Source organism: Spermophilus citellus (genome assembly GCF_964194105.1).
Source record: "Spermophilus citellus genome assembly, chromosome: X".
NCBI classification, from domain to species: domain Eukaryota; kingdom Metazoa; phylum Chordata; class Mammalia; order Rodentia; family Sciuridae; genus Spermophilus; species Spermophilus citellus.
This window is the reverse complement of record NC_138190.1, coordinates 102,549,705-102,575,378: the sequence shown is the minus strand read 5'-3', so window position 1 is coordinate 102,575,378 and position 25,674 is coordinate 102,549,705. Positions and strand designations below refer to the sequence as shown.

At 38.7% G+C, this 25,674-nt stretch overlaps 3 protein-coding genes across 4 annotated transcripts; 2 read left to right on the top strand and 1 right to left on the bottom strand.

Moving 5' to 3' along the window:
• The first annotated feature begins 773 nt into the window (after positions 1-773).
• SLC25A53 (solute carrier family 25 member 53) lies at positions 774-4,585 on the top strand. Its single transcript, XM_081277485.1, has 3 exons — positions 774-1,055; positions 1,134-1,210; positions 3,556-4,585. The coding sequence occupies exon 3, from the start codon at positions 3,587-3,589 to the stop codon at positions 4,505-4,507; it is 921 nt and encodes a 306-aa protein (XP_081133611.1). The 5' UTR covers positions 774-1,055; positions 1,134-1,210; positions 3,556-3,586; the 3' UTR covers positions 4,508-4,585.
• A 2,450-nt stretch (positions 4,586-7,035) lies between these two features.
• LOC308639055 (SS18-like protein 2) lies at positions 7,036-8,240 on the bottom strand. The gene has a single exon (XM_081277024.1). The coding sequence runs from the start codon at positions 8,170-8,172 to the stop codon at positions 7,939-7,941; it is 234 nt and encodes a 77-aa protein (XP_081133150.1). The 5' UTR covers positions 8,173-8,240; the 3' UTR covers positions 7,036-7,938.
• Positions 8,241-16,986: 8,746 nt separating this feature from the next.
• TMSB15B (thymosin beta 15B) lies at positions 16,987-20,286 on the top strand. Of its 2 annotated transcripts, none has more exons than XM_081276542.1 (3): positions 16,987-17,093; positions 18,545-18,661; positions 19,865-20,286. In XM_081276542.1, exons 2-3 carry the CDS (start codon positions 18,562-18,564, stop codon positions 19,900-19,902), a joined length of 138 nt encoding a protein of 45 aa, XP_081132668.1. In that variant the 5' UTR covers positions 16,987-17,093; positions 18,545-18,561; the 3' UTR covers positions 19,903-20,286. The 2 variants fall into 2 exon arrangements, with proteins under 2 accessions (XP_081132668.1, XP_081132669.1); XM_081276543.1 differs by having other exon boundaries at positions 16,989-17,093; positions 18,557-18,661.
• Positions 20,287-25,674: the final 5,388 nt, after the last annotated feature.

Here is a 25,674-nt window from a genome sequence, read left to right as displayed (position 1 = left end):
TGATAACAGAACTGGTGCTTAGAAACCAGTCTGCCAAATCCTAGCCATTTTATTTTATTTATCTATTTAAAAATTTTTTTAGTTGTAGGTGGACAAAATATTTTTATTTTATTTTTTTTATGTGGTGCTGAGGATCGAACCCAGTGCCTCACACATGCCAGGCAAGCATTCAACCACTGAGATACAGCCCCAGCCCCAATCCTAGCCAATTTATATCTGCTAAATCAGCCTGCCTCATAGAGTCAGTGAACCCAGATTTATAAAAAGGTGGGGAGAAAGTAAAATATTACTGCACTCTGAGTTAGAAGAGGAGACAAACATTTTGCTCACCACTTGTCTTTACTTAGGTATACAAAAGACTTACGAAACAAGACCTTTGATAGAAGAATTTACTGTTGGGGCCCTTGTGGCTTTGGGGGCCTGAGTGGAGCTGCCTCCTGCCTGCGAGTGGGGGAGGGGTCCCCTTTGGCTCTACAGAGAGGGAGGTAGCTTCCAGAGGCCCAGAGGTGCCCAAAAGGAATTCATGGATTGGGCCTCTTAAGCCATCACCTCTGGCCAGGCCTCAGCTAAGGGGTCAGAGGCAGAAAGGCCCTGCCAGTCTCCTTCTGGCCTTGAGGGTCAAGGAGGCTGAGGTTTAAGGCCAACATGGAATGCTGGGGGCAGGAGGGGGGTGATGGGCAGAGCACAGGAGGCAGAGCCTCCACCCCTCTACTAAGCGATGAGAGAGGCTCCACAGGAGGGGGCAGCTGTAAGGTGAGATTGTGGGGGTAGAGGTGGAACAGGACAAGAGGCCAGGGAGAAACAGAGCTGATGGGGCTGCTTCTGGAAGGAGAAGCAGTGCAAGGCAAGTTCTGGGTGTGGCAGCTCATGGAAGGCTGCATGGGTTTCTAGTAGCACCTGGCATCTCCTCCCTGGGGCCTCAGCCTGTACCTGCTTTGTCCCTACTGAGTGAGCCACAGCCTGCTGACTTATTTAGAGTCCCAGCACCTACCCTCTCCCCCTCCCCGCCCACAGTCCAGGATCCTACCCTGCTTCCTGTTCCTGTCAATCTGGAGGTGAGTGCTGCTGCCTGGTCATCATGCCCTCCCCCCTCCTCTTCCCTACCCAGATAATTGTATGCTTCCTCTCCACAGCAAGCCAGCTCCCGCTGCTGTCCATCCTTCTTCTCAGCCCTATTGAGACCAATTGCCTTCTGGACAAACTGTCTCAGGTTTGCACTGAGCATTCATTTCTTTTTGCTTACTATATTTATTTTCTTCCCCCCTTTTTCTTCCTCCCTCCCTTCTTACCCCCCAATTTTTTTTGAAACAGGTTTTTACTACATCACCCAGTCTAGTTTCCAGCTCACAGGCTCAAAGGTAGTCTCCTGCCTCAGCTTCCCAAGTATCTGGGATCACAGTCATAAACCACCATGGCTGGCTCTCATTTATTTTTTTAAGTATTTTTTAATTGTAGGTGGACACAATATTTTTATTTTATTTATTTATTTTTATGTGGTGCTGAGGATCGAACCCAGTGCCTCAGATGTACTAGGTGAGCGCTCTACCACTGAGCCACAACCACAGCCTCTCTCATTTCCTTTTGATCCCAAAGTTCTACCATTCTCCTCGTTCCCAAATTGGTTCTCATAATACTCCACCTGCTTCCAGACCTTTTAATAGTTTAATAGTTTACATTACCTTTTCTTTCTAGTACTGTGATTCTGAAACCCAGGGCTGTTTTGAATCCCTGGGGACTAAGGGTTATGTCTAGAGAAATTTTCAATTGTCACATTGGGTGGGTCTTAATTGGTATGCAGGGAGTAGAAGCCAGGCATGCCACTAAACTTCCTATCTTGCACAGGACTAGAACTGATAATAAATATCCTGCTCACAATGTCAATGGTGTCAAAGTTGTGAAACACTGCTTTATTATTTAGGTACTCCTCTTTTTTTTTTTAATGTAGTTGTAGATGGACAGCATGCCTTTAGTTTATTTGTTTCATTTTCTTGTGGTGCTGAGGATTGAACCCAGGGCCTCACACATGCTAGGCAAGTGCTCTGCCACTGAGCCACAACCCCAGCTCCATAGGTACTCTTGTTAAAGGTTAAACTTGGAATTTGCCGGGTGCTGAACTTCTTGGCATTGTACTTCAAGGGGCAGCTGCTTTTTCCTTCTCTCAATTGGGAGAGGGGTCCAGGCATTGCTTTAAGACAGCTACAATTTAGGCAGAAATCTATAGGGGGTGGAGAAATTCTCCCCTCCCCATATTTACTACCAACTTTTACTTATTTATTTATTTAGGTACTGGGGATTAAATCCAGAGGCACTTAACCATTGAGCCACATCCCCAGGCCCTTTTAAAAAATATTTATTTTTTAGTTATAGTGGACACAATATCTTTATTTTATATTTATGTGGCATTGAGGATCGAACCCAGGGCCCTCGCACGTGCTAGGCGAGTGCTCTACCTCTGAGCCACAACCGCTGCCCCACCCCAGCCCTTTTTTATATCTTATTTTGAGACAGTGTCTTGCCAAATTGCTTAGGGCCTTTCTAAGTTGCTGAGGCTGTCTTTGAAATTGCAATCCTTCTACCTCAGCCTACTGAGTAGCTGGGATTACAGGCATACCCCACTGTGCCTGGAACTACCAACTTTTTTAGAGGAAGTGTTGCACCACATCTTTTGAACACTTTTTTTTTTTGGTACTAGGGATTGAACCCAGGGATCTTAACCACTGAGCCACATCCCAGCCCCTTTTAAAAGGTATTTTATTTATTTTATTTATTTTATCTCTATTTTATTTAGAGACAGGGTCTCAGTGAGTTGCTTAGGGCCTTGCTAAGTTGCTGAGGCTGGCTTTGAATTCATGATCCTCCTGCCTCAGCCTCCCGAGCTGCTGGGATTACAGGCACGCACCAGCTCGCCCCACCTCTGAACGCCTTTTTAAAGAAAATTTGAGGGGGCCTAATGAGTGTAGTTTAGTGGTAGAGTACTTTACCTAGCATGTAGGAGGCCCTGGGTTCAATCCCTAGTGTTACACATACACATACAATGTTTTTGGAAAGAAAATAGTAACAGTCTAGTAGTAATTAATAAAATGCAAAGTTTTATTCAGTGAAAGTTGAATGCAATAGGTTTTAGAGCCCTCTCTCTTCAGTTTTCATGATTTTAATTTGTAATCCTTTAAATATTGGAATATTTGCTGTGTCTAGATGTAACTATGAAAAACTATCTTGGGCTTGGATTGTTGTGCAGTAGTAGAGCGCTTGCCTAATGTGTGAGCCTTTTGGGTTCAATCCTCAGCACCACATAAATATAAATAAATAATTAAAATAAAGGTATTGTGCCCATCTACAACTAAAAAGAAAATTAAAAAAAAACCTTAACTATATTTTAATTTAAGGCTGGTGAATTCTTAATTTGTTAAGGGTATGCCTGTTTCTCAGAAACTGGCCCAAAGTGTTGCTTATTTACGTAGACTTGAGTTTCTTGGGTCTCCGTTTCTAACCAAGCAATGATAATGCTGGCCAACATATTTAAATTGTCAATCTAACTCTCATCACCTTTGCCAGTTTCTTCCAGCTGCAACCAGTTGTCTTCAGCATGGGGGAGCAGAACCACTCTTCAGGGAAAGAGCTTCAGCAAAGGACACGAACAGAGGCTCCAGCAAAGAAAAACTGGCACCCCCAAGCCTACACTCTTGGGGCCATTTCCAACTTTATGTCTACTTTTCTGACCTTTCCTATCTATAAGGTGGTATTCCGGCAGCAGATCCATGCTATGGCAGTGTCAGAGGCTGTGAGACAGCTTTGGCATGAAGGTCCTCAGTACTTCTACAGGGGAATCTACCCTCCTCTTCTCTCCAAGACATTGCAAGGGACTCTGCTATTCGGGACTTACGATAGCCTGCTGTGCTCTCTTTCCCCTGATGGGCCACATTCCCTGGGACACCGATGGACTGCAGGGCTCATGTCTGGGGTGGTGGAGGCTGTGGCACTCAGCCCCTTTGAAAGAGTTCAAAATGTCCTCCAGGATGGTCGCAAGCAAGCTCGCTTCCCCAGCACCTTCAGCATTCTTAAGGAATTCAACTCTTATGGGCTGTGGGGGCGGCTGTCACTGGGCTATTATCGGGGTTTCTGGCCTGTCCTTGTCAGGAATAGCCTGGGGAGTGCTCTCTATTTCTCTTTCAAGGACCCCATCCAGGATGGCTTGGCAGAGCAAGGCCTGCCCCATTGGGTTCCTGCACTGGTGTCTGGTAGTGTCAATGGAACAATCACCTGTCTAGTTCTGTATCCTCTGATTGTGCTGGTTGCCAATATGCAGTCCCATATTGGCTGGCAGAGAATGCCAAGCCTGTGGGCTTCTGCCCAGGATGTGTGGGACACTCGGGGTCGAAAGGTACTCCTGATCTACCGAGGAGGTTCCCTGGTTATCCTAAGGTCCAGCGTGACGTGGGGCCTCACTACTGCTATCCACGACTTCCTGCAGAGGAAGTCTCACTCCAGGAAAGAGCTGAAAGACTGACTAGCTGCAGGAAGTGTGGCCATGGCATCTTTGTTCTTCTCAATCTTCCATGGTTGCTCCTATCTTACTTCTTTGGCTTGGTTACCTAATGCAGCCATTTTTTAGCATCTGTCATTGCAGAAGTTCCCAACTACTAGCCTGTTGGGAACAGACAAAGCCCAACAGGAACTTTTGGTCAGAAAGAGAAAGTCCCTCCAGTCTATCCACAGCTTCAGTAGCCTCAGAGCCAGGAGGCCTTTAAATAACTTGTAACCTAGATTAAATGTCATTCTATTAAGGGATTCCTTAATAAGAAGACAGTTCAGCAGATGAATTGACTCAGGCTTTCTGAGTTCTGGGACCACTCCAGGTGTCCTCCAGACCAAATTGAGATCTCCAATTTCAAAGAACTATTCTTGACATTGAAGATGGAGATTCCATGAACCTTCTCAGATTGTCACATTCACTGCCTCTACCCCAATCACTAACCCTTCTTCAGGCTATAGGGCCTAGTTTCAGGGTAGCAGCTGTGGCTGGAAATCTTAAATTTGGTTCGCTTCATCTCATCAGGTGCCACAAGATCTGGTAGGGCTAAAAATGGAAGTGTGAAGAAATTTGGTTCCTGATGGAAATAATATAGATTTTGAAAGATGAGATTTAATTACATGCAAAATAGAAAAAAAATACAATAGGTTGCTTGGTGTTACCTGCTGGGACATTTTTGATATCAAGGTAACATGGCCTAGAAACTACTTGAGTTTCCCTAAGAAATCTGGAAGTGAAATCACCATATCTCTTCACAAATAATTATGTATTTTGTTGATGTGGATAGTTACTATGACATAAATATCAGAAATTTTAGTCCTGTCATTAAGAGACATTAAAACTATGGTCTCACTATAACTTAAACATTAACACACTGCTCCCACTTACGTGGACCCCATAAGCCAGCAAAATAAATTATTGTTTCCTTCCCAAACATGCCATGAACTTAACCCATGGTCATACTTTGGCCCATGCTATTCCCTCTTTGCCTGCAGTTCTTCTTTTGGCCAGTCTGCCCAAATCCTTCTAGTTCTTCAAAGCCCAGCTCAGATACCACCTTCTGTATGGAGCTTCTTCTCCATTTCCCCTACCTGAATGTGACATTAGTATCTTATGATGCCCCTTTCCAACAGCACATCAAATGTGGCACTATTTCCATAATGTTACTGATTTGGCTTCGTGTTCTTGGTGTTCTTCAATACCTCCTACTAGACTATAAAACTTCTTGAAAGCAGGGATTCTTGTATATGAATTTTTAAATCCTCCATTGTGCCTAGGTGCTCAATAATGTTGGTGAATTATTGAATTGATTATCAAGCTGTGATATGGTCTATATCCTCAGGGTGCTGTCCCTTGTACATGAAGATAATGTTACTCACTCATTGTCAGCAAGATACATCCCTTTTGGGGTGTGTTTTGTTTTCTTTTAATAGTGGATTTAGTTTTGTGCTAATGATAATGATTTCAACAATGATGATGATAATAATAATAATAACACAAATGATGATGATAATAATCATAACAATAAATGACTTTCAATGGGAACACAAGGATGAGTTTGTGTTTTTTTTTTTTTTTTTTTTTTGGTGGTGCCAGGGATTGAACCCAGAACCTTGTGCATATAAGGCAAGCACTCTACTACGTGGGCCATATCCCCAGCCCCTGAGTTTGTGTTGTTGATGGCATATTTTTTATTAAGACCCCTTTAGCAACTGAAATTTCAGGAACAGAATCACATTGCATAGCTATCCCATTCATTTCCACTGTGGAATTTTGAGTATTTCCAAGATGGCATGTGTTGTAATTCTTCCCTTATATCATGATAATGCCCTCAACTTGCACTTCCTTGCTGACCTAAATGTGTCCTTTATAATAACTGGATTATAGATCTAGCAATGCTAATTCTCCACTGAATGTGATAAAAATTAAAGACACAGTTATTGACCATATAGTATTAGCATTTGCAGAGGATAGGAAAGGCAGCAGAATACAACAGACACTAGTATGGCAGTATGTAAAACAGTGGATGTGTAACCAATGTGATTCTGCAATCTGTATACGGGGTAAAAATGGGAGTTCATAACCCACTTGAATCAAAGTGTGAAATATGATATGTCAAGAACTATGTAATGTTTTGAACAACCAACAATAAAAATTTTTAAAAAAATTAAATAAATAAAATAATGTGACCAAAAAAAAAAAAAAAGTATTAGCATTTGCCACTGAGGTCAATAGGACATGGATGTCCAGAAGAGCTGCAGGTGAGCTTCCACATCTGCAGAACTGGATGTATTGGAGTAATGCTGTTGGCCCTCTGTGCCTTCAGGTTCCACATTCTTCATTTAATTAATTATGGATAGAAAATATTTGGAAAGAAATTACATCTGTACTGAACATAGAAAGCCTGTTTTCTTGCCACTGTTCATTAAATATAGTATAAGCACCATTTACATAGAATTTACCTTGTATTAGGGATTACAAATAATCTGGAGATGATTTATTTATTTATTTTTATTTTTTTTAAATATTTATTTAGTTGTAGATGAACATACAGTATCTTTATTTATTTATTTTTATGTGGTGCTGAGGATTGAACCCAGTGCCTCACACATTCGAGGCAAGCACTTTACCACTGAGCTACAGTCCCAGCCCTACTATTAAGTATTTTTAAAGTGACATCAACAAAGTGCAAAGTGTGAATCTTACTGGATCCCAATTCAGACATGAATGTGAAGACATTTTGAAATAAAGAAAATTACACATCTTTTATTATCAGATGATACTAGATAATACTAAAGAATCACTATTAATTTTGTTGGCAACACATAACAGTAGTAATATAACAGTAGTATTGTTACATACCTTATGGTTATTAAATCCTTACAATTTTTGAGGGAACCAAATACAACACTCTACATGGAAATATCTATACCTTCATATCGTTCTTTTGTGGAAAAGCAAGATTTATTTCAAAGTAACCCAAGAAGAGAAGAGGGGTCAGGGGAAACACATTTACAAACTGGATGGGAGCACACAGATACTGTATCCATTTGGCAAAGGCTCAGTCAGAAGTCTCAGCAATTCTTGCTGATCCTCCAACACCTACTCAGTTTCCTCTTCAGGCTGAAACTAAAGAGTAGTCTTGAAGATGCCCATGATGTCTTTGTTATCCAAACACACTCCCATTTCAGGAAAGAGGACACCTGGGGTCTACCTTCTGGGGGATCTGATTAATTATTAAAAATAAATATTTACATTGAGAATATAGTTAAACTAGTAGCTTCCTTTAAAATTCACATTTTAAAAAGAATCAGAGGTTTCATGTTTTAAGCAGTTGAGTTGGTAAAGATCCTGTCTCCATTTTATAGGAGATGGATTACATTTAATTACTCCTTACAACTGAAAGATCATTCCATTGCTTTTGAAGTACTGGATGGGCTGGCATCCGCGATGGTAGCTAAATAAATGAGATTTCTATGTAACACATGCTGGTACTGGACACACTCATTCGCTCGACCCTTGTTCTGATACTCCACGATACAGCGGATCAGCTGGTCATTCTCCTCCAGGAGCTGCTGGATAGTCTCTTGATTGACTTCCGCCTTGCCCCTCATCCAGTCAGGTACAAAGGCCACCGACATCGCTGGGGGCCCGGGTCGGCACCCCACCTCGGAAAAAGACGCGCACCCTGCGGCCAGATAGACGCTATCTCCGCCATCTGGAGATGATTTAAAGTATAGGATGGGAAGTTATATGCAACTGTGCCATTTTTTAAATAAGGGACTTGGGTGTCTGTGGATTTTGGTATCCATGGGGAGTCCTGGAACCAATCCCCTCTGGTCATGGATGCATGACTGTACTTGTGGATTCAAGGATATAGAACACATAGTTGGCACAAGGTAAGGAAACAGAACAGCAGCTACTTATGTTTTAAGGCTCTCAGAAGAAAAATAATGTTTAAAAAATTTGTAACAACTTATGGCTTTAGTTTTTTTCAATATTTTTTTAGTTGTAGATGGACAAATACCTTTAGTTTGTTTATTTATTTTTATGTGGTGCTGAGGATCGAACCCAGGACCCCACATGTGCTAAGCAAGCGCTCTACCACTAAGCCACAACCTCAGCCCCTATGGCTTTATTTTTTAAGCTAAAAAGAAGAGGGATAAACTGCCACTACTCCCTATTTTTATTTAAGAGATGCACCAATTGCCAAGTACATTGTTAATTTCTACTTATGTCACTGTCAGTTAGTGTCCCTTTCTTTATTCTCTTTTACAAATAATTTTAAACATATAAAAACGTTGCAAACATAAAGCATAAAGAATCTCTATATGCTTTTCACTCACATTCACCTATTATTAAAATTTTTACCAAATTTTCTATATCATTTAATTGTGCATTCTCTGTACAGGCACAATGTATTTTTTCCTGAACTGAGAGCTGCATATATTAATTTCTATATTTAATAGTTATAGATTCTAATCTTTAAAAAAGACTGTTTTATCTCTATGATAATGGCATAGAGCTGGGGGTGTAGTTCAGTGGTAGAGCAATTGCCTAGCATACACAAAGACCTGGCTTCAATCCTCAACACTGCAAAAATAAATAAGAAAATAAAGATATTACAAAATATAGAGTGAAAACTCACATGATGTATTTTAAAGCTAAGTTAGTGGTCTTAATTGTTTGAATTTATAATTTCACAACATTTACATTACGTATGTTGAAACTTGAATTAAATGCAATTATTAAACATGGATTTGCAACTAAAGCATGTTATAATTTAAATAATTTTTACAAATTGGTTCATATAAATACTTAGGCAATACTGTAAAATTATAGAGACCTATCAACTTTTCCCATTTCAATCTTCTGAGTCAAGTTTAAGAGTATAATGGCTTTTTAGTAATTACATGTTATTAATATTTGATTTTGTTATTTTAATGTAATTATGTTTTCTGATATTAAAAAAAATACTTTTAAGATGAGATCAATAAAATAAGGAGACAGTAGATGCCTATATCTGTTCAAAGACTTATAAAATGTAGAGTTTACCACTAAAGGTATTTGACATAAAAAACTGGAAGATAAAGAATAATACACCATTGTACAATTCCTGTATGAGCTCTCTATATTTTTGTCTAAATATAAAGTACATCTGCTTTACTGAGCTAAAGATAAAATAATATGTAATATATTATGAAAATTATAATTATATGGTTTATTTAGAGTTAATTTTGCTTTTAAAATATTTGTAAACCTTAAGTAGCATTATAATTTAAGTATTTGGATCAAGTACTTATAATGTGGTATATTAGAGTTAATAAAATGACGTTATGGGCTGTGGCTGGGGCTCAGCAGTAGAGCGCTCGCCTAGCACATGTGGAGCCCTGGGTTCAATCCTCAGCACCACATAAAAATAAATAAAATAAAGGTATTGTGTCCAACAAAAACTAAAAAATATTTTTAAAATGACATTTTGTGAGAGAAAAAGTATAATAAATGAAAAAACTTTCATAAAAAATAAATTAGAATACTTCATTTCCCTATTATATTTACTTTCCAATGTCTCTGTTTCTTTTATGCCATCTTCCTTTCTTCAAATCTTTTAAAGCTTCCTCCCTCAATATCCAACTTGGTGGTCTTGCTTTCTATTTCATTAAGAGAAGCATTAAGGGCTGGGATTTTGACTCAATGGCAGAGTGCTTGCCTAGCATGTATGAGGCACAGGGTTCAATTCTCACCACTGCGTATCAACAAATAAAATAAAGGTCTATTTATGAGAGAGAGAGAGAGAGAGAGAGAGAGAGAGAGAAGCATTAAACTGGGTGGGGTTATAATCACCTGTAATTCCAGCAGCTCAGGAGGCTGAAGAAAGAGGATCACAAGTTAAAAGCCTGTCTCAGCAACTTAGTGAGACCCTAAGCAAATTAGTGAGAACTTGTCTCAAAATAAAAAAATAAAATAAAAAAGGGCTGGAGCACGTGGCTCAGTATCAGTGTCCCTGTTTTTTTTTTTAAATTTTTTAATTTTATTTTTTAAAAATTATTGGTTGAGGCTGGGGATGTGGCTCAAGCGGTAGCACGCTCGCCTGGCATGCGTGCGGCCCGGGTTCGATCCTCAGCACCACATACCAACAAAGATGTTGTGTCCGCCGAGAACTAAAAAATAAATATTAAAAATTCTCTGTCTCTCTCTCTCACTCTCTCTCCTCTCTCACTCTCTCTTTAAAAAAAAATTATTGGTTGTTCAAAACATTACAAAGCTCTTGACATATCATATTTCATGTATTTGATTCAAGTGGGTTATGGACTCCCATTTTTACCCCGTATACAGATTGCAGAATCACATTGGTTACACATCCACGTTTTTACATATTGCCATACTAAGGAGACCCTGGCTGTTATACAAAATTACATATAAGAGGATGTGAGGGGAAAGGGAAAAAAAAAACAAAACAAGGGAGTGAAATGAATTACAGTAGATGGGGTAGAGAGAGAAGATGGGAGGGGAGGGGAGGGGGGATAGCAGAGGATAGGAAAGGTAGCAGAATACAACAGTCACTAGTATGGCAATATGTCCCTGGGTTTAATCCCTGGTTCCAGAGGGAAGGACAGGGGAGATGGGAAGAGAGAGGGAGAAAGAGAGACGTGGGGGAGGGGGAACACATTCAGAAGAGAACTGCTATTTAAAAGAACATTCATAAAGCTATCACCCATGTAATAACATCCAGGACAAGAAATAGAACACCTAACCTCCCTACACACCACCACTAATAAATTCCTTCTTCCATCTTAGTGGTAACCCCTATTCTCACATTTGTGACACTTGTTTCTGTACTTTTGTCTATAGATTTACCTTCCTTATTATCATCCTTAAACAACATTTTTTCTTTTTGTGGTGCTGGGGATTGAACCAAGGGCCTTGTGCATGTGAGGCAAACACTCTACCAACTGAGCTCTATCCCCAGCCCCAACAACAAATTTGTTTTACTTATGCTTAAAATTTATGTACTTTGTAAACGTGAAACTGTGAATATCTTCTTTCACTCCACATTGTTGTGAGACTAATTCATGTTGCAGATAGCTGTGGTTGGTTCATTTTTAATGTTGGGCAGTATACCATTGGATGAATATACTTTGAACCTTGAGGGACATTCTGGTTGTTTCCAGTTTTTGACTGTTAGAAAACAGAGCTACAATAAATATTCTTGGATGTGTGCATAAACATGGGTGTTTGTAGCTCATTTTCATAAGAATGGAATTATTGGTTTATGGAACATGGATACTTTCAACTTCTCTAGATGATGTCTATCTTTTCCTGATGGTGTGTCCTAATTTACAGCCTTATCATCTGTTTAGGATTCCTATTGCTCCACCTGCTGGCCAAAACTTGGCATTAACAGATTTAATTTTTGCCTATGCAGTGGCGGGTAAAATGGCATCTCATAATTAGATTTTCCTGATTACTAATAATGGTGAGCATCTATCATATGCCTATTGAACATTAAGACTTCCTCTTTCTTGGAAGAAATAATTACCTTTATTTTATTTATTTTTATGTGGTGCTGACGATTGAACCCAGTGCCACACGCATGCTAGGCAAGCGCTCTGCCACTGAGCTACAGCCCCAGACCCCCACCTCAATCTTTTTTCAAGAGTTTCATAACTTTCTTATAAATAGCTACAAAAATAAATACAAGGTTTATTTTGTATAAAACTTAATGTTGAGATTTTAATTTCAGCAAAAGTAACTATTGAATTTTAATGTAAACAAAATAATGTTTTATTCTAATTTTAATGTTTCTCAAAGTTTTATAATATTCCTTCAGAGTGCTTAACATATTCTCTGTTGGATTTTTTTTTTTCAGTGCTGAGGATTGACCTTCGGGCCTTGAGCATGCAAAGCAAGCACTCTACCACTGAGCTATATTTTCAGTTCCTGTTGGATTTTATTAGTTGCTTTTTTTTAAATAAATTACTGACAATAAAGAGGATTCTCATGAATAGGATTATAATGGGCTTCTTGTAGGTAATGCTATTATGCTTTGGTCCAAGAAAAAATGATTTTTAAAACTGAATTTCAAAATTTCAAAATTTTTGAAATTTTTAATTTGAATGCCATATTTTTTAATTTGAATGTATAAGAAATGACCTCCCCTATCAGTTCTCCATCTGCACCAGCCTAGATCACCCTCTGAGATCCAACTCACATGTTACTTATTGTATGAAATCTTCCAGAATCCTGCAAGTCACAATAATTTTCCTCTACTCACATTGTCCTTTATTCATATATCTATTATAGTGCAGTTTACTGCTTTCTGAATATTTTGTGGCTGTGTATATCTTCTTCATGTTTTCTAAAATCCCTAAAGATAGGCGCCTATTTTATTTGTGGTTGTACACATCTCATTCCTTATTTAAGAACAGATTATATAGTAGATGCTCAATAAACGTTAAAGTACATGTTTCACTGGAAGAATACAAACATGAATAAGGCATAGTTTCTGCTCTTGAGAGAAGCCAATAACATATTGAGGGAAAAATACAGTATACTATATGAGAAGCTATACTAGTGACACAGAAAAAGCATGTGGAATTCAAAAATACAGCAGAAAAAATGACCCATTCATGGTAGTACAAAACTATATAGGACATCTATGAATAATAACTAACAAAGATGAACAAGCATTATGCAGAAAATCATAAAATTGTGCTAAAGGAAAAATAATATATGTAAAATTTATACACACACACACACACACACACACACACACACACACACTTGTCAAGAACTGTACAGGGTCTGGGATTTCACCCCATGTACAAGCTAACACATTTGCTTGCCATAGTTTCATGTATTTTATCAGAAGACATAGGAGTTTTGAGTGAAGGACAAAGAATTTTATTACTCACAGAAACAGGAGTAACTGTAGATTCATGTTGGTTTGTTCTTGTCCCCTATGCCTTCCAAGCTACACAAGCGCAATGTGAAGGAGAAATGATAGATGGCTGCACCCACAGTGCATTGCATTAAAGGAAAGTAATAGTAATTTGAAGGATCCAGTGCTTTCAAAGAAAAGAGAAACAAGTCTGCTCCTTGTCTGGGGAGTGATGTTTCCTCATCCCTCAGGGTTAGCCATTGCAAACATGACCTTGAGAAAAGACCAAGTTATTAGAGCTCAACATTTTTGGCATACTCAGCAAGAACATAAAGGATACTCAGAGCCCATGGAGGGTTGTCTTTTCCAACAATACTCCATTATGAATTGGATATATGATATGGAAAGACTTTGTGTCAGTAAGATGGCAATTCTCAAATTAATCCATAAGTTCAATACTATTCCAATTGACACATTAACAGGTTCATTTTTTGGTGCAATTTAAGAAATGATTACAAAATTGAAAAAGGTATATATAGGAAATTGGTATATGAAAGATGGCATTGCAAAGAAGTGGAGAAAGGATAAGTAATTTGATACCCGTGATTGGGCCAATTGGTTTGCCTTATAGACAGAATCTAGATTCGTGCCTTATACAATAAAGTCTAGATGTAGGCAACAACCAAAATGTCAAAATCAATTAAAAAATCAGAATGTCCTTAGAGAATAATTTTCTGAATAAATACCCAAAATACAAGTTTTTGAAGGAAAAAAAGTATATATTTCATTCCAGAAACATTGTATAATAAAATACATGAGAAATAAAAAACAATTAATAATTGGTATAAGCTTTATAAAAAACAAGTTACCATATCTTTTAAACCTGAATATATGATTCCTTATGACCAGCAACTCTATTCTTATGCATACAACCAAGAAAAAAATGTACATTTTTATACTCATAACAAAACTATATGTGGTAGCCCTAAAGTGGAAATAAATAGGGATGGGGATTTTATCTCAGTGATGGTAAGGGGAGGAGAAAGAAAGAAAAAATGTCCATCAAGAGTAGAATGAGTAAATAAATGGTGGCGTATTCATAATACATTGAAATGCAGTACACAAAGGAGAACAAACTAATGACAAATACACATGAACACATGGATGAATTTACACACCTAAAGTTGAATGTTGAGTAAAAGAAGACACACACACACACACACACACACACACACACACACAGTGTATATTTAAAGCATAAAGGAGGTAAACTAATTGTCAGGAGAGTGGTTATCATCTTTGCCCATAGTGGTGATTGGAAGGTTTCACAAGAGAGATTTCCAGAGAGCTGATCATGTTACATGTCCTGATCTCGGGACTGGTTAAATGGGTTTCATCACTTTGTGAACATTCATCAAGATGCACACCTAAGCCCAGTACTGTGGTGCCTACCTGTAATCCCAGCAACTTGGGAGGCTGACGAGGGAGGATCACAAGTTCAAAGCCAACCTCAGCAACTTAGTGAGATCCTAAGCAACTTAGTGAGACTCTATCTCAAAATAAAAAATAAAAAAGGGCTGGGAATGTGGCTCAATCCCCAGGACAAAAAAAAAGATGCACATATAAGATATGTTCATTTTTTTGTGTATGTATATAATACATGAATAAAATATTTGGAAACCCATGTCATAGAATACTTCCTAACACATGGCTCTTGAAGCAGTTGTGTGCATCCCAAAAGTTATTTTTCCTCAGACAAGTTTATTCTGGTTATACTAGTTATAAACCAACAGAGTATAATGCAAAAAAGAACCATCAAGCGATTGAGAATTTTTTTTTGTAAAATATATTACTGAGCTACAGCCCAAGACCCCACCTCAATCTTTATTGTTATTAATTCTAACTGCTAGTTAGAATACAGAATATATAAAGAGCCCATAAAAAGCAATACTAAAAAGACAAACAACTTTAGAAAGTGGGCGAAGGATATTTAAAAAGGTACTTCACAGAAGAAATACATATGACCAGGAAACTTATAAAAAGTTGCTCATCCTTATAAAATAATCTGGGAAATGCAGGTTCAAACACTAGAGAAATGAACTGGAAGGCTATACATCACATTCAGAATAGGACTACATCTAAAATGGGGAAGGTTGAATGGAAAAGGGACAAAGGTCAAGGAAACATATTTTTTTCATTATTTGCAAAAAAGAAAGTAAAATTAAATATACCTAAGTATTAACAACATGGAAGGTCAGAGTTGTGGTTCAGTGGTAGAGCACTTGCCTAGCATGTGTGAGGCACTGGGTTAGAGTCTTAGCACCACATAAAAAAATAAACAAAATAAAGATATTGTGTCTATCTACAGCTAAAAATATTTTAAAAAATATTAACATTGAAATCTGAGTGGTAGAAACACTGGTATTTATCATTTTTAATGCCTGGAACATTGTAGGTATTCAACGATGAGTTCAATTTGTTCAATCTTTTGAACAAATGTGCCTTTCAATTTTAAGCAATTCTTTAAAAATATACAAAACTGAAATTGACACAAAGTGCCTCAAAAGCATAGAAAACAGTATGGAGTGAGGTGGGGAAGTTTGGAGAAATCCCTGTAAATAGTGATTTCTGACCTGTGTAGCTTTATATTATCATACATGAGCCACACAGAAAACATATGGTGCAAGCTATATATAGTTCTACTTTAATTTTACCTTAACACTCTAAGGTTCTGGGTGAGTTCCCAGAAAATGACCTTGAACTTGAAGTCCTTTCAAGTAACTATCAGATTCTTACTTTTCTCCCCCAATAGACACTGGGTGGTGCTGCTGTCCAAAAATTAAGCTCTTCATGGATTTATTACTTCAGTCTACAGACATGTCTTTAACCAGTGTTTCCTGTGGGCCGAGCAAAGTGCTAGGGATTGGGGATATAAAGAGACCCAGTAGAGTCTCCTGCAATTATTCTAAACTGACTGCTATCATGTTCAGTGGTAGAGAAAGTGAAAAAAACAAATGTGGCTTTTACATAGGAGGGCACCATTGTCACAGAAACGTCTAGCCATAGAAGTGAATGATCCTGAACCATCCACCCTCACCATGAGCAGCCCTACTACAGACCAAGGATTAGAACAGACCTCCCAGAGCACCTCTTCCAAGCTACTGTTCTACCATCACAGCGAACTTCGGCTCCACGGACTATAAAACGCCAAGAGAGCCTAAGCACTGCTCATTCAGCTCGAATCTCAAAAGTTCCAGACGTTCAAATCTAACTGGGCTTGACGTCTGCTTACTCTAGAGGACCCTACTACCGCGGAGGAGTACGGGTATTTGCGACAAAAGGAATGTGGACCCTCAGGACTAAGCAGTGGAAGTGGGGAGTTGTGTCCTCCCTAAAATTAATCCTGGAGCAGGGTCTGCTATGACGTCATCAAGTTTTGCGGCCACGGATTAAGTATATTGTAGAGCGAAGATGGTGGACGCAGGCCTGCTGGGCTAAAGCAGAGGCAGGGCGGGAGGCGATGCCAGGACCCCTCATCCAATCAGAGCGCTGGGGCGGGATATGGGGGCGGTGCCTGTTACCGATGTTTAAGTGCCAGGTTCTGCGCGGGAACGCCAACCTGCTCCAGAGTGAACGCAGCGGCAGTTAACCGACGGCTCTACGCTAGACTCAAGGCTTCAGGTGAGGACTTGTGGTCTCATCCGAATCGGAGGCCCACGGTTATGGGAGGGCTCAGGGCGTATGTCGCGCCCTCTGGAGCCGAGGAGGCGGGGGGTTGGGCTGGCGTTTAGCTTCTGTGCCGCTGGAGGAGTCCTCGCCTTTGTCTTCCTGCAGCACCACCTTTTTTGCGAGATGGTTAGCCCTCTGGGGTCGGTTTCTGGAAGGCCCATGGGGATGAACCACCAGTCACCTACCCACTGCAGCGGCAGTTCCGGAGTCTGTGAGGACGAGGAGTTTGGGGGCCACCCGGAATGGGTCTTCTGGGGCAGGCCCCTTATACCCTTGCCTCTCAGTGACCATTCAGCAGGGCACCAGGCAGTGACAATATTTTAAAATGTACACAAATCTTTCCTGGCAAATGGTTCCTGACAAACGCGCCAATAAGCCCCGCCCTTCCTTTATTGTTATTAATAATAATTTTGTTAATTCCGGTTTTCATAGCTTTCAGATTGGTGTCGGATCGCTCGGCAAGAGGGCCTTAACTGGAGACTTATAGTTGCGTGTGTGTGTGTGTGTGTGTGTGTGTGTGTGTGTATGGTGAGGGGCTCTTCATTCTGTTCTGGGCACTAGACGTGTCTTTCCTCACCAGGGTGGGGCCAGGCACGTACAGGAGAGCTCTCTTCCGGTTTGTGGAGTCTCCTATTGTCTCTCCTGGACAAATACAGGATGTTCAGAGGGCACCTCTGAGCCTCATCTTCTTGCTTCTCCCTTTGCAGAGAAAATAGGGTGAAATAAGAATCAATTCTGTTTGCTTTACCCCATTCTGATGACCTCAATCTGATTCTAATTAGCTGTTCCTTACAGCATTTTCCAAACTAGTGTCACAAGACCTGTGATTAGTTCTGACCAGATTAAATCCTTCCTTTTCTTATTGTAGCTCTTTAATATACTGTCTTTGGACATTTAAAATGGAAAGAAATTAGTACAATTTTGCGTGTTACCTTTTTTTGTATGATGTGTCCCTCATCTCCCAGGGAAAATACCAGAAAAAAAAGAGAACTTGAATAGAAGGCAAAAACGCTCAAATAGTGCTTGCTCTTGTTACAGAATCATTAACTAGTCAAATCTAAATTTTCTTTTCTTTTTTTTTTTGTCTTCTAAACCTGTTTGTGTGCTTCTATCACCTCCATTTTACCTTTGCTGTGATTTGAAAAGAGTCAGACATATTGGCTCTGCGTATCTAGAGCATCTTTTTCTACTGCATCTTCATCCACTATCACTTACTGCCTACCAGAAATGGGCTAAAGAAACAGAATTGAAAGCATTCTAATAAAAGTGTGACCTTTCTAAGCTCTTTTTCTGTTGAATATCAGCAGGTAAAATATACATTGATATTAAATTAAACGAGGACATTTTTTACTGTTACTCCTTAGTCTGAAGATAGTTCTGCCAATTAACTTAATTTTTTTTAGTCTTTCTTTTAGTCAAGATGAGTGATAAACCAGACTTGTCTGAAGTGGAGAAGTTTGACAAATCAAAACTGAAGAAAACTAATACTGAAGAAAAAAATACTCTTCCCTCAAAGGAAAGTAAGTAATGAGGGATTTTTTTAAAAATATTTATTTATTTATTTTTAGTTTTCAGCAGACACAACATGTTTGTTTGTATGTGGTGCTGAGGATCGAACCTGGGCCGCACACATGCCAGGCGAGCGCACTACCGCTTGAGCCACATCCCCAGCCCCAATGAGGGATTTTTAATTGACATGCCAACAAGGGTGGAAGTTGTTCAGTAAATAAACCCATATTCTAGTAAATTTTGCCACAAAATGGGCAGTAATTAGAGTATTGTTGTATTTAAAGCAACAGTTAAAAATGTCAATAGTTGACTTTGCTATTGGTGTTATGTAAATAGTTCTCATATGATAGGCCTTAGTAGTATGTGGGAATAAAAAACTAGTTTTTTGGGGGAAAATTACTAATAACCACATTAAATCCAATCTTAGAATATTGGACTAAACACTAGAAGAGCTTTGGTTTTTATCCACTTTCAGTTATCTGGTATTTTTCTGCATTTAGAAATTTCAGTCTGTGATCTCACCCCTAAAGAACCATGCACAGTCTGCAGTTTTGACCTGCTCTACCTGATGATAATAGGGAAGAACATGTATAGACCTTGGATATACTTAAGATTCCCAGACTTCAAGGGATCAGTTTTACCCTCTAGAGTTACAGCCTTCTGAAGAAATTGCAAACATGTTTACAAATGCTCTGGGACACTTTTGTCATGTCAGCATTATTTGGGAATTTCAAAAAATATCTGGAAGTATAATTTCCTTATTGTATAGTGATTAAAAATGTGGATGAAAGTGCTTTGTTTTCTCTTCAGTCTCAAATAATCTATGGAAAAATGGCAATAGAATAAATAATAAATACCTCTCAAATGAAAAAAAAAAGCCCACAGTTGATGTAGATTCTAATGTATGTTCAGGTGGTTAAAAAGCATGCACATACTCACACTATGAGGATTTGTGCTTAGTGCTTTGGCATCCTAAATTTAAAGTGTGTATGGCAGGCTTAAGTGACTTAGTAAAGAACTCAGTGTGTGTGTGTGTGTGGGGGTGGGGGGGTGCTGTGGATTGAACCCAGGGACTCCTGCATATTGGGTAAGCACTCTGCCACTGAGCTGTACCCCCTACCCAGTAGCAAAGTGTTTTTTTGGAAGGTACTGGACTTAATCTTAGGAAAACACTCTCTTAATGATTTTTTTGTTGCTTTTTTTTTCCTTCTTAGCTATCCAGCAGGAGAAAGAGTGTGTCCAAACATCATAAAATGGAGATCTCCTCCCAAGAGCAAATTTCAACATTGATGGAGAGTCTTGGTTTTAGTAAACCCATGTATTCGTAGAAATTTTAGGCATCTATGGCTTCTCACTTGTACTCTGTGGCTAAGAGGTCAACACTAGTCAATGTTCCTTTAAATTTATTTTTAAACTTCTCCTCGGTACATAAATAAATTCCAAATGAAAGATGCTGTCAGTAGTATCACCATTGATGATCTTTGTGTGTGTAGTCTTTGCAAACCCCATAAGGCAAGCCAATTTTAACTTAGAATGGGTACCTCCATTGCTTCTTAATATTCATGAAGTTATATACTTTTGCAGCTTCTCACAGTTAATTTTCATTTCTAATGTACCAATAAAATAATAAACACAGTCACTGTTTTCCTGTGGTTCATTCTTGGTGTTCTTGTAAGGAATGAAGTTAAGTGAGGGTACTCTTTTAAACTAAGCAAAGTCCTTGAAGGGAAGTCTCTTTAGCAGCTTATGTGTAAGAGAAATGCTCCTCCCCACCCCTATCCAGGTCTGGTCAGTCCTGAATTGGGGATACTAGATGCTTTCCCCTTAGAGTTAGAATCATAGGTAACGTTAGAAGAAGAGGTCATGTGGACTAAACTTCTTATCTCAGAATGAAGAATGGAAACATGAGGTCTGAAGATAAGAAATCTGTTCAAGATGAGTAAGGGCTGGGATTCATGCTAACCCTCTTGTTTTCTGGAAAGTATTTTTCAACTTAATGGGAGGGAATACTCAAGGCTGGGGTTGAATGGGGAAGGAGACAGTTGCTAACTTACACCATACTAAGCATATCAAGATATTCCATTGAGTGTAAACTCAGATGTTTAATATCACTAATGGCCTGTGGCACTGAAACTCTGGCCTGGTCCTTTTTTTTTTTTTTGGCACAAGGGGTGCTTAATCACTGAGTCACATCCTCAGCCCTTTTTATATTTTATTTTGAGACAGGGTCTCCCTAAGTTGTTTAGGGAAACCTTGTCTCAAAATTGCTGAGTCTGACTTTGAACTTGTGATCCTCTGGCCTCAGCCTCCCAAGTGCTGGGATTATAGGTGTGCTCTACCATGCTTGGCCTCTGGTCTGGTTCTTGAACTGAACAGAATTTACTGTCTTATGAAGTGAGCATTGGTTGTTATGGTCAATGTAAGTACTACTGACTGAATTGTGAGTTGCAAATTCATATGTTGAAGTCCTAACACCCATTGTGGCTGTGTATCTGGTAATAGAGTTTTTAAGAAGTAATTAAAGTTAAATCAGCCCATAAAGGTTGGACTAATAGGACTGTGGGCCTTACAATAAGAGGAAAAGAGAATGAAATTCTTTCTACTATGAGAAGACACAATGAGAAAATGACCATCTACAAACCAGGAAAAGTACCTTCACCAGAATCTGACCATGCTGGACCTTGACCTGGGACTTCTAACATCTGGAACTGTGAGAAAATAAATTTCTGGTGTTTAAGCCACCAAGTCCATGGTATTTTGTTATGGCAGCCTGAGCTGATTAATATAATAAGGAATACATATAAATGCATGTGTCTCAATCCCTGCCTTTAAATGATACTTTTATCACTTTAAATTTATAAAACCAGTCATCTACAGTCCCACCAATTAGAAATGTTAATCATCCAGTATAACCATCCAGAATGTCATCTGTTAATATATATCATCCCTTAAAAGGGGATTATACTTCAATATCTATTTTTGACCTGAAGTATTATCTTCTTTCCTCTTTTCTAAGGACTCACACCCTTAAATAATCACTGTAGTTAAGCAGAATGGAAGCTATTTTTTTCTGGTATGGTATGAACTTCCCATATGCAAAATAGTAAATAGGTCAACTTTGATCAAGTGCCAATAAGATAACACAATCACAGGGCTTTTTAGTAAGAAGATTTGAACCTTGTAAGTAAACATGTTAGTCTCTAATACATTTGTCTAGTAGAGTCACTTAATCCCTTGTAGTGATATGCTGCTTGCACTGTGCCCAAAGCTGCCTCCCTGTAACTTCTATTCAATACCCCTAAACTATGCACCAGAGGCTCATACAGCAGAGTTAATCTGAAGTTAGCTGTTGTGTGCCTGCCCCTGTACCTCCAAGTCTTCTCCATCTAACACTTCACAGATCCTTTGGCCCAAGTTACACTGACAGGGGACATCCTGGTTCCACATAGGCACAAACTTGTTCATCATTAGATCTCTGGATCTTGACTCTGTTATCCAATATGTTTGTTCTCCTTTCAGTGGTGCCATTTGCAAAGACGTTATTCATCCATGATAGATTCAGAAACCTCTGTATTTGCACACTAACACAGCTCAAAGGAAGGGACGCTGGGATTAGACAAGAACTCCTAGTGTTAAGTTGCTTCTGGTAGCCATCCTTTTCAGTCAAGTATTGGTTCCATCCTGGGTAGATTAAGTGCTAAACAGAGTAGGAATAGATAAGTGGTGCATGGCAGGAGGTGAATGACATGTAGTTGCTAAGTAAATATTAATAAAGAATGGAGGTGGGAAAAACAATTTCTTAAATACAAAATGTGGGGCACTCTTCTAGTCATTAGTTTCAGTTGCCTTACCAACAGTGGGAGGATTTCCCCCCCAATATGCAGGGATTGTGATTTAGGGCCAAAAATCTATTTTTTTTTTCAAAACTGACAGCACTAAGGCCTATTGTAGCAGAAAAAGGAAAAGGAAAAAGGCTGAATTTAAATGGTTTTCTTCTCATACACATTCATACCCTTTAAAAAATACTGGTCAGTGTCTTTAAACACTTATCCTGTCATTGCACATAAGTAGATGTGACCTTAATTACTAAAAACAAAAAGGTCATATAATAATGCTATTTTTAATTTTTTGAGAAGCTATTTACTAAGTAATATGCTATTACAGATATTTCTTGCTTTTTTAAATTTTATTTTTGGGGAAGATAAGCTTTTCATACTCCGGAAAATAAGCTTTATTATATGTCTCTGCCATCTCAATTTCCTCTTTCTACTGTCTTCCATGTATATATTTTTTAATATCTTTATTTTTATTTATTTTTATGTGGTGCTGAGGATCAAACTGAGGGCCTCATGCATGTGAGGCAAGCGCTCTATCACTGAGCATCAACCCCAGCCCCATTTCAAGTTTTGGTTAAATTATTATTCTGTGTCTACATTTCTATGACTGTACAGGCATTGTTATTAAATTTCCTTTCCTGTAGAGTATTTTGTTTTTCCTAGAGTTGATTGTGCTATTTTTGATGCCCTTACATTTTTTAAAATAAAATACCTTTATTTTATTTATTTTATGTGGTGCTGAGGATTGAACCCAGGGCCTCGCATGTGCCAGGCAAGTGCTCTACTGCTGAGCCACAACCCCAGCCCTTGATGCCCTTACATTTTTAAAATGCATTTAACATTAATTTATAGCCAGATTTACTTATTTAAAAGTTACCCTCAGTGTGGTCAAGCATATCAGGCAGCCTATTAGTTACACTTCTTCCTTGGAGACATCCTCTGCCCTCTTATATAATCTTTTTTTGCTTCTTTGTTGACCTACTACTGAGCTATTCTCTAGGAACTTACTTGCCTTATCCTGCTTGTTTTCTTCATTTCTTTCCTGTGCTGTGTTTCCTATTTCCTGGATCCTATGTCTGAACTTTTCTCCAGTCTGGTGACTATTGGCTGCTCATTTATCTTTTTAAAATTTATTCCCATTAGTTATACATGACAACAGAATGCATTTCAACTAATTGTACACAAATATAGTACAAACTTACAATACTCAAGAGGCGAAAGCAGCCCAAATGGCCATCAACAAATGAATGATAAAGAAATTCTAATCTATACACGTAGTAAAATAGTATGTAGTCTTAAAAAGAAGCAAATCCTGTCACATGCTACAAATGTGGATGAAATTTAGAACATTATGCTAAATGAGAAAAGCCAGTCATAAAAAGACAAATACTATATGATTTCCCTTACATGAGGTATCTAAAATAGTCAAACTCATGGAAACGTAAAGGAAAATTATGGTCTCCAGGAACAGATCTGTTACCCCCCAATACCCCCCAAAGAGGTGAAATGTCAGACATAATAAAATATTCCCTATTAATTTGTCTATTTAACAAAGATCTGAGAATTACTGTGCTCACAATTTTCTACATGATCTAGTTACCCTGAGAAGTGTGGAGTAGTAAGTTGGAACACATCTCAGGGTTTAAGGGATGCTATTAAGAAATTCAAAAGGATAACAGGTGAAATTAGGGCGTAGGGAAAATGCCTGGGAATACAAAAAGAAGTAAATAGCCACTGTTCAAGATTCTTCACTTACCACCCAATTTAACACTCTCATTCTTCCCTTATGAAATGATAAAAGAGGAAGACTGTTATATTGGGTGACAAATCAGGGCCAATCACATTTTGTAGGGAGCATTGTTTTGAAGGAGGTGTTTTCATCATTCCAAATTACTACAGTGGGGGCTGGAGATGTGGCTCAAGTGGTAACGCACTCGCCATGCGTGGGGCGCTGGGTTCGATCCTCAGCACCACATAAAATAAAATAAAGATGTTGTGTCTACCGAAAACTGAAAAATAAATATTAAAAAAACAAATTACTACAGTGGGTTTTTTTCCAGACACATGATTGAAAGTAAAAAAAAAAAAATAACAAGATCATCAAACAAATTGGTAAAAAGAATGGAAGATTTACCCTAGTTCTCATAATTGGTCATCATAATTTTCTTACTATGATGCTAGAGAGAAAAGACATGCACACTCATATCTTTGGATTCATATCCTTAAATTGCTGTGATTAAAAGCAAACAACAACAGGGACTAGGGTTGTGGCTCAGTGGTAGAGTGCTCGCCGAGCATATGTGAGGCCCTGGGTTTGATCCTCAGCACCACATAAAAATAAATAAATAAAGTTATTGTGTCCAACTACAACTAGAAAATAAATATTCTTTTAAAAAGCAAACAATGACAAAATAGCAGACCAAACAACAAAAACAAAATATCAATTTCCTCCAAAATCTCCAGGGCTGAACACCCAGGAAAGCACTTTGTGGTTTAGCTTAGATTACCTGCTCACACTTTATGCCACTGAAAAATAATTTTGAGTAGTTCTCATTGAATGCTTCCATTATTCCAGTAATGCATAGTTACAGATAATAAACTTTTAAATTAGCAAAAAGAGATTATAGCCTAGTGATATAGTTTGGATATGTGATCCTGTTAGTGTTTGAATATGAAGTGTACCCCAAAGGCTCAGGTATTGGAGACTTGGACCGCAGTGCAGCAAGACTCAGAGGTGGAGCTGTTGGGTGGTGGTTGGATGGTGAAAGCTCTGATTTCAACAATAGATTAACCCATTGGTGGATTCATAATTGAACAGAACGTTGGGAGGTAGTGGGACCAAATTGGAGGAAGTAGGTCACTTGGGGCATCCAAGAATATAAGAATAGTATGTCTTATCCCCAAATCCTCTTTATCCACTCTGCTTCTCATTCACCTGAGGTAAGAAGTTCTGTTCTGCTACATCTTTCTGCCATGATATTCTGACTTACCTCAGGACCAAAGAAATGAATCCAGGGATTATGGACTGAAACTTCTGAATCCATGAGCCAAAAATAAATCTTTCCTCTTTTAAGTTCATTTTCATCAGGTATTTTGTCATAGCAACAGAAAGCTGACTAACACAGCCCTCCAAGGTCCCATGTGTTAAAGGCTAGTCACCAGCTTGTGGAATTATTTGGAGGTAACAG

Excerpts from the sequence above, each read along its gene's own strand:
- TMSB15B (XM_081276542.1), top strand. The coding sequence starts at position 18,562 with ATGAGTGATAAACCAGACTTGTCTGAAGTGGAGAAGTTTGACAAATCA. Across the intron at positions 18,662-19,864 it reads TACTCTTCCCTCAAAGGAAA|CTATCCAGCAGGAGAAAGAG; the intron begins GTAAGTAATGAG and ends TTTCCTTCTTAG.
- SLC25A53 (XM_081277485.1), top strand. The coding sequence starts at position 3,587 with ATGGGGGAGCAGAACCACTCTTCAGGGAAAGAGCTTCAGCAAAGGACA.
- LOC308639055 (XM_081277024.1), bottom strand. The coding sequence starts at position 8,172 with ATGTCGGTGGCCTTTGTACCTGACTGGATGAGGGGCAAGGCGGAAGTC.